Source organism: Perognathus longimembris, chromosome 17, assembly GCF_023159225.1.
Source record: "Perognathus longimembris pacificus isolate PPM17 chromosome 17, ASM2315922v1, whole genome shotgun sequence".
Classification (NCBI taxonomy): Eukaryota; Metazoa; Chordata; class Mammalia; order Rodentia; family Heteromyidae; genus Perognathus; species Perognathus longimembris.
Window position 1 is genome coordinate 56,036,779 of NC_063177.1, and position 8,914 is coordinate 56,045,692.

At 58.6% G+C, this 8,914-nt stretch overlaps 1 protein-coding gene across 1 annotated transcript in view; it reads right to left on the reverse strand.

Annotated features, from left to right (window-relative positions):
- The window catches only part of Dus1l (dihydrouridine synthase 1 like), an 18,753-nt gene extending 9,839 nt beyond the window's left edge, over positions 1–8,914 (reverse strand). The window contains 3 exon segments of the mRNA XM_048366916.1: positions 5,096–5,218; positions 6,189–6,379; positions 8,557–8,914. Coding sequence (XP_048222873.1) covers positions 5,096–5,218; positions 6,189–6,379; positions 8,557–8,914 — 672 coding nt within the window.

Below are 8,914 nucleotides of genomic sequence, written 5' to 3' on the forward strand. Positions count from 1 at the left end.
GAAGTTGGCTGTTCTCTCTCTAACCTGGATTTCTTCCCAGGTCAGGTAAATAGCCTGAGCCTTGGGCTGGAGCCTAGTAGAGCCCAGAGTGCCTCCATCTTGACCCTTCCTGTTGTGCGGGGCCCAGGGTGCTGCTCAGCGCTCAGTGGCGCTCTCCCGTGACCTCCTTAGCAAAGCGGGGCCCGGGTCTCCACCGCGCTGCGTGGCACACAGCCGCGGGGCTGCCGCCTGCTACTCAACAAGCCCTGTCCATCCCGTCTGCCTTGTCGGGTGGCTCCTCCGTGTTTCGGTCGGTGGTGGGGCTTGAACTCAGCCTGGGCGCCGTCCCTGGGCTCTGTTCAGCTCAAGGCTGGCTCTCTACCATTTGAGCCACAGCACCACTTCCGGTTTTCTGGTGGATAGCTGGAGATCAGAGTCTCATGGACTTTTGTGCCCAGGCTGGCTTTGAACCTCGACCCTCAGATCTCAGCCTCCCGAGTAGCTAGGATGACAGGGGTGAGCCACCGGCGCCTGGCCCACTTTTAGCTTTTTTGACAATAAGACTCTTTAGACTTTCCCGCCCTGGTTAGCTCCTGAGTAGCTGGGCCTGCAGGTGAGAGCCAATGGTACCCAACTTGGTTATACTTATTTGCTTCCTGACGTGTTGTACTGAGGTCCACCCAGGCTTGGCTTGTCCTAAGCGAGGCCCTGCCACAGCCCCGCCTCCGTCCACACACTTGTAATTTACACATGACAGCCTCAAGTAGCATCGTACGAACGGCCCGCAGCACACTGTCCTTAGACAGCAGGCTTCCGTCTGCCCCCCTCGTCGGCGGGGGCACCTTGTGATGCATTTTACTCCCATGCCTATCACAAGCCCTATCATGCATTGGCATGACTTGTCCTTTAAACCGTCAGTCAGGGACCGGGAGTGTGGCCTAGTGGTAGAGTGCCAGCCTAGCATGCATGAAGCCCTGGGTTCAGAGAAAGGCAGAAGTGGCGCGGTGGCTCAAGTGGCAGAGTGCTAGCTTTGAGCAAAAGAAGCTCAGGGACAATGCCCAGGCCCTGAGGTCAGGGCCCAGGACTGGCAAAAATAAATAAAAAAATAAAAATTTTAAAGCCATCAGTTTCTTTTATCACTGCACAATTCACAATAGCCAAAATATGGAAACAACCCAGATGCCCCTCCACAGATGAATGGATCCAAAAAAATATGGTACCTATACACAGTGGAAAACTACACAGCAATCAGAAATGATAAAATAATGGCATTCACAGGGAAATGGTCAGAGCTTGAACAAATAACGTTGAGTGAGACAAGCCTAGAACACAGAGAACAAAGGCCCATGGTCTCCATGATATATGATTGTTGGGGCGGGGAGGGGGAGAACAGTAGAGACCATGTCTGTAAAATAGCAACCTTCTTTTCAAATGGTATTGCCACGTTTTGGTCAGCGGCTTTACATTATGTCTCTAAAATCAAACAATTACTAAACACCCATAAAAATGGCTAGGATAGACCTATCAGAGGATCACAATAGCTCAACAGCTATGTACATATGATTACATAAGATGAGGCTAAGCAAAATGAACTCCAAGAGAAGGAAACAGGGGGATTCTATTGTCATTACGTTTAATGTTCTAGGTGAATTTCCTTTGGCCTACCCCACGTGGCTACTGCATATGATTTTGGTACACTGGATATTGTATATATGCTTACCTGAACTAGGGAAGGGAAAGAAAAATGAAGGAGGGTGTAGCGACGAGTATGACAAGAAATGTACGCACTACCTTGTTATGTAACTGTACTCCTCTGTACATCACCTTGTCCATAAAATTTAATTTAAAAAAATTGCAGCTGTTAGGCTGGGCACTGGTGGCTCATGCTTGTGATTGTAGCTGTTCCGGAGGCTGAGAACTGAGGGTCTCGGTTAGAAGCCAGCCAAGGCAGGAATGTGGGTGAGCCTCTTCCCTCCCATGAACCACCAGGAAACTGGAGGTGGACCCGTGGCTCAAAGTGGGAGAGCACCAGCCCTGAGTGGAAAGCCAGCATCCAGGCCCCGAGTTCAAGCTCCAGGATCAACAAAAAAAAAGTCCCACAACAATTTAGCCATTATCCCTTCACTCCCCCCCACATCCTTTCTATTAGACTGAACAGAGGTGAGTAAGCCTCTTTTCTTCTTCTTTTTGAGACAAGTCCTCACCAAGGTGGTCTAGCCTGGCCCCAAACCTGTGACCTTTCTGCCTCACCCGGGCACTGAGATCAGGCCTGTGCCTTCATGCCTGGCCTCAGGGATGAGCGCAGGGCCTGGCACAGCTGGACAGGGCCCTCACCCCGCCCCCGGCCCCGCCCTTGCCTGGGGCCCTTTTATTTTGTGCCGCTCTGGCCCAGGACTCAGTGAGGACTGGAAGCCCATATGGATTTGGGAGCCTTTTCTGCAGTGTTGTCCTTTTATTTTTATTTATTTTGCCAGGCCTGGGCCTTGGACTCAGGGCCTGAGCACTGTCCCTGGCTTCTCTTTACTCACGGCTAGCTCTCTGCCACCTGAGCCACAGCGCCACTTCCGGCTTTTTCTATCTATGTGGTGCTGAGGAATCGAACCCAGGGCTTCATGTATTCGAGGCGAGCGCTCTACCACTAGGCCACGTTCCCAGCCCCGGTGTTGTCCTTTATGGACTCTGCCCTGAGAGTGCCAGCCCCTCCAAACCCCAAGTCCCACCTCATCAGCTCAGCAGGGCTGCCAGGCAGGGGGCGCAGGCCCCTGCAGTGGAAGGTTGAAGGTCGGTGGGTGGGGGTGGGGGCGGGGTGGGGGGGGCTGGCTCTCTTGTTCTCTTCCAGAACCCCAGGCCTGCACTGCCTGTAGTTCACAGAGTTGACCTAGCTTTGTAGCTGTCTACGGGTTGCTGGTCCTTAATCGCTGCAGCTCTTCTGTGGCCCCAGAGTAAATTACCAGCAAAAGCAGTGGGTTGACTATTTCTTAAGGTATTTATTTAAAAAGTTGCTTCAACATGCTGTTTTCCTGAGTGGCAGGGGTTGTTTCATGTCACAATTTCAACAAAGGCCTCACTGGTCTCAAGTGTGGAGGGTCCCCCAAGAGAGCTGACCGGCCCCATCTCTGCCTAGCAGAGCAGAGGATCTGTCGTAGCCAGCCCCGGGGCTGGAGTCAGGGACTGGGCTGGAGTCGGGGACTGGGCTGGAGTCGGGGACTGGGGATCAGTCAGGGACTGGGATAGAGTCAGGGACTGGGATAGAGTCGGGGACTGGGATAGAGTCGGGGACTGGGATGGAGTCAGGGACTGGGATGGAGTCAGGGACTGGGATGGAGTCAGGGACTGGGATGGAGTCAGGCCCTGGGATGGAGTCAGGCCCTGGGATGGAGTCAGGGAAGCTTGCTGGGCAGATTCTCTAAAACTTGAATCATACATACCCTTGGCTCCCTCTTCAATAGATGTTTTTTCTCCCTTGTCCTGGGGCTTGAACTTAGGGCCTGGACATTGTTCCCAAGCTCTTTTGTGCTCAAGGCTAGCACTCCATCACCTTAAACGATAGCGCCACTTCCAGTTTTCTGGTGGTTAATTGGAGATAAGAGTCTCACAGACTTGCCTAGGAATGTGGCTTAGTGGTAGAGTGCTCGCCTAGCATGCATGAAGCCCCAGGTTCGATTCCTCAGGAGCACATAATAAGAAAAAGCCAGAAGTGGCGCTGTGGCTCAAGTGGCAGAGTGCTAGCCTTGAGCAAAAAGAAGCCAGGGACAGTGCTCGGGCCCTGAGTTCAAGCCCCAGGACTGGCAAAAAGAAAAAAATAAAAGAGTCTCACAGGCTTTGCTTCATGGGCTGGCTTTGAACTGCAGTCCTCAGAACTCAACCTCCTGATTAGCTAGGATTATAGGGTGTGAGCCACTAGCACCCAGCTTTTCTTAATTTTTAAATTAGCCTATAATGATTGTAGAAGGCAGCTTACTGAAACATTTCTATACATGTATACAATGTATCCCAATCAAAGTGTCCCTTTCTCCTTACCTCTCCCACATCTAGAACAATTTCAGCAGTTCTCACAGTTGTTTTCAGGTGTGCAAACAAACAACCTTGGCCCTCTTCACCCTGGTTCACCCTTCCTCCAACAATGCGCTTGTTCAAGAGCCTTTGGGCAGGTGGCCGGTGACTCACCGCCCCACATCAGGGCACGGGCCTGAGCCCCGGTTCTCAGAGCCTGGCAGAGGCCACGGGGACACCGTCCCGCGTCCCCGCCAAGTCAGCCCAGGGAGCTCCCACCCACCATCCCACCCCGGGGGCGGCCCCAGGGGAGGGGGCCGGGGCGCCCCTCCCCCTCCGGGTGGTCCGCCGCCTCGGGCCTTGGGCCCCAGGAGCCTGCTGCTCGCCTGGCACAGGTCACCCGTGTCCCCGGGACCTGTGTCCGGACCCGAGTGTGGGGACTGACAAAATGGAACATCATGTTCTGGGTCAGCCCTGGTGGAGTCACAGCTTTCATTGAGGTCACCGTCCAGAGCCTCCTCGCCATTCCCCCAGGGACACTGTCACCACCCTCACAGGACACAAAGGCTCCATGCAGAGACCACAGTCAGAGACGGCTGGTGTTCAAGACACACCCCGGGGGCTGCGAGTGTGGCCTAGTGGCAGAGTGCTCGCCTCGCATACATGAAGCCCTGGGTTCCATTCCTCAGCACCACGTATACAGCGCTGTGCTCAGGTGGCAGAGCCCTAGCCTTGAGCAGAAAGAAGCCGGGGATGGCGCTCAGGCCCCGAGTCCAAGCCCCAGGACTGGCGACAAAAACCAAACCACCCAGGAAGCCATGGGCTTTGAACACGGGGCCACCAGGGGCAGAGGAGGATATGCCAGTTGGGCTTGAGATGGGGTCTCACAGAGCAGCGTGGCTGGCCTGCAAGTCCCCTTCCTCCTACCTTCGCCCGAGTCCCGGGGGTGACTGACATGGCAGAGCCCTGCCTCGCTCCCGGTGCTCCGGTGCTCGGCCCCCAGCCCCGCTCGCTCCCCAGATGGAATCCTGTGTGTCAGGTCGACTGTGGCTTTGGCCCAGCCAGCAGCTCTGGGGCCATGGGGGCTGGGGGGCCCTCAGCAGGCCGGGCCCTTCCTGCTCACCGGCACCGGGGGCTCCGGCTGCTGGCTTTCGGCACAGCGCGCCAGCCGTGGGGCCGCAGCGTCCCCTCTGGCCCGGGCCTTGCACCTGAGCGCGGCCAGGCCGGGAGGAGGGCCGGCGGAGGGCTGGCCAGAGGGGGAGGCTGGGCCACTCCGGACCGGGCGCACAGGAGAGGCGGCTGCTCGGTCTTCTCTGTTTTCCCTCTCAGATGGACAGATAAGGAAAGCCTGGCAACAGGGTGTCACTGTGACCGACAGGACAGACTGCCCAGAGGTGCCCCTTACGTAACCGGGGCTTCACAGGCCGCGGGACTCCCAGCACCCTCGCAAAGGGAAAAAGCCAAGATTTCAGGGGAAAGTGAAAGCAAGTTTCCAAAGAACACGACTTTCAAGACACCCAGCATTGGCACTGGGTTCCCTTCTCTGCCTCGGCCACTGTCCTTGCCTGTGGGCGCCCAGGACAGGCCTGGGAAGGGCTAGCAGCACCCTCGGGGCAACCTCAGGACTGTCCCTGCCGGGAGCCCTGCGCTCCTGGACGACCTTCGCCCTTCGGCCCACGCCCTTTCCTTCCACCCGTTCTGGTCTGGCCGGTCTTTTCTGGAACTCCAGGGAGCAGAACGCAGGTTAGGACTGGGCCTCTGGGCCTCGGTCTCCCACTGGAGAATGGAGTCCCAGCGCTTCCGGCAGGTGAGGGGGCCCCCGGGGTGGCACCCCACCGCCTGGGCCCCCCCCCCGTCCCCTAGCAGTCTGCTCGGTGGCTCTGCTGCCCCCCCCTCCCATGTGGACCACTCTGTCCTCCCCGCTACTGACCCCTGAAACTGCAAGCTGCCTTTCTAGTTCTGGCTTCCCTTCAGTCTGGTGGAAAAGGCTCAGGCCCTCCGCTGCCCATCACCACCCAGGAAGACGGCCAGCCTGGCCTAGAGCTTAAGAAGTCAGCGGACACACTCATGGAGCAGGGCTTCTCACTTCTCACGCTCGTCTGGCGGGGAGAGAGACGCCGAAGCCGAAGCCGAAGCCTCCCGCCTGCAGGGAGCCGTGGCCCGGCCAGCTGATCCCGACAATTTGGTAACACCTGCAGACCTCAGACTGCCTGCACCTTTGACCCAGCTATTCTCTGTGGAAATAGTTCTCTGTGCGGCTCCCAGGTGCGCAGCGGGAGGCGCCACACCCTGCGGAGCTCCGTCTCCAGAGCCCAAGGGCTTGGAGGCCCGAGAGCCCGGGCGCCGCCGGAGGGGCCCGTGGGCAGCCAGGGAGGGGGCCCTGAGTCCAGGCCGCTTTCTACCCAGGCTGCAGGGGTGGTCGAGGGGGCACAAGTCATTATCCAGGGTAGGCATGGTGCCAGGGGCACTGGGCCGATGACTGACAAAACTCCCAGAAAGGAGGTCTAGGGAACCCCCGGACGCCCCCGGAGAAGGGGCCGGCCGGCAGGGGAGGTGGGGCTCCACCTGCTGGGAGCAGGCTGGGGCAGCCGGGGGCGGCCGTGCAGGAAACTTCCAGGCCTCCAGCCAGGCCAGCCCCTCCCCCGGCCACACGGCCCTGGTTATTTGTGAGGTTAAGGAAAGCACAGGAGAAAGATCTTGGGACCCCTTCTGGGGGTCCTGGGGCAGGCAGACTAGGAAACAATGAGGCCGGGCACATGGCTTCAAGCAAGCACAGCAGATCTCATTTATCCACTTCCCTGAAGATTAAGGGAGCAAAGTCATTTTAAGGAAAAGGAGGCCCGGGGGAGGCAACGCAGAAACAAGGTGTTAAAAACATCAAAGCGCTATCTCTGCTTCAAGAGAGACAACAGAAGCCCTTTCTTATCTCAAGAGTAAGGCCTAGGGTGCTTGTGTACATGAAGCCCTGGGTTCGATTCCTCAGCACCACATAGACAGAAAACCCCAAAAGTGGCGCTGTGGCTCAAGGGGTAGGGTGCTAGCCTTGACCAGAAAAACAATCTCAGGCCCTGAGTTCAAAAGCCCCAGGACTGGCAAAAGCAAAAACAAGTGTAGGCCTCTGTTTTATGGAAGGAATGCCCAAATATCCAGGAACAAAGTGCTAACACCAGGAGTGTTTAGAGCAAAGCCGTGCCTAACTTTGAAGTCAGAACCTCCCCCCCTTACCATATAAATACCCCTGATGCCAAGGAGCTGTGTCTTCTCTTTTCTGCTCGCTCGCTTGCTCAGCAAAGCTCCGCCAAGTTTTGTTACCACTATGACTGGTCTAGAAGTTCTTATTCTGCGACTGAGGTCAAGGACCCAAAGGGAAGAGCCCCTCCCCCGAGAGGGACACTTTCCAAATCCTCACCTGCATCCCGCGGCAGGTACCGTGCGGCTCACCTTGGATTGGAACTTGGGGCTCAGGCGTTTCTCCTGCCTCAGTCTTCCCGGTAGCCGGGAAGAGAGCGGCCGGCCACCCCACCCCACCCCACCCCACCCCCTCGCCCGTGAGGCTGTCCCGTCCCGTCGGGGAGTGCCGGGGCGGAAGGCGGGCCTCACCGTCTCCGAGTGAGGATGCTAGTCTGGAGGGCTCTGCGTGCCCATCGCCCGTCCCTGTGGGGTTGATCGCGGGTGGAAGTTGACACATTTCGATCCGAGTCCCACTGCAAGCCCCCCCCCCCCCCCCCAGCACGCGGCCTCCGGCACGGTACACAGCAGGCCACCACTACTTTTTCTCTTCAAACTTTTGCTTTCAGAAACAAGGTCTACTCAGCCCAGGCAGACACAAGCCCCGGACTCCGTCCAGCCTCGGCCCTCCACGGCCCTCAGCGTCAAACAATACGCCATAGTTTCTGTAATCAGCTGGTTTTGCTGAGAATCACTGGAGCCCCAGGCCACAGACTCCCATTCTTCTCTTATCTCTGCGCCCGCCCGCCCGGGGAAGGTGCTGGAGACCCGTATCTAGGACAAAGCCTCTCAGATGTCCCCACCCTTAGGGACCTCCAGGCCGCAGGAAATCAAGATAAATAAGAAAAGCAGAGCAGGGCTTGGGGGTTGAAGCTGGAAGGAGAAAAGGGAGGGGGGTGAACTGCTGAGGCCAGGCCCGAGAGGTGAGCAGCCTGGGGGGGGGGGGCGAGCCCTCAGGTGAGCAGGGCCCGAGCCTGGGGGGGTGGGGGGACAGCTGGTGCTGGAGGCTCGGCTGGGGGTGGCCTGGGAGGGAAGGGGTGGGACGGCAGAGGGGGCAGCCCACAGGTGCTGTGGCTCCCCAGAGGCTGTGGAAAGAGCTAGATGGGGGGCCAGTGCGGGGGCGGGCAGTCGCGCCCCAAGACATCCGGGGAGGGGAAGACAATCAGAGGTGATTCCACCACCGAGGGCGCTGCACTGGTCTCCCGTCGCGAGCAGGAACTCCAGGACCTTCCCCAACAGGCCTTTGATTGCAAAAGTGCTGCTAGGAAACGCGGCGGGCTCGTGGGTCTGTGGCTGGCCCGGCCCTGCTCCCCACGCACAGGGACCGAGGCCCGAGGATCTCGGTTCAAAGCCAGCCTCGGCAGCAGAGTTCCGGAGCCTGGGCTGCAGCTAGCCGGCGAACGCTGAGGTGGCCCTGCGGGCCGGCTGGGCTGGTTCCCGGCCCCTCGGAGCGGTGGGCTTCCGTGGCCGTCGCGAGGTCAAGGCGGGGGCCTGCGGACAGAGGCTCCCGACCCCCCGGAGTCGCCGTCAGGTGCCCGGGGCCGAGTGTGGGGCCGGCCCGGGCCGGCGGGGCACCGCCGCCCTCTCCCGCCTGCCGGGCCGCGGGCTGGGCGGTGAACAGCTCCCCGCCCCACCATCCTCGCGGTGGCGGTTTTGCAAGCCTTTTTCTGGAAGCCTCCTCGTCACCCTGCGCTGCTTCCTCTCCCGAGCACAT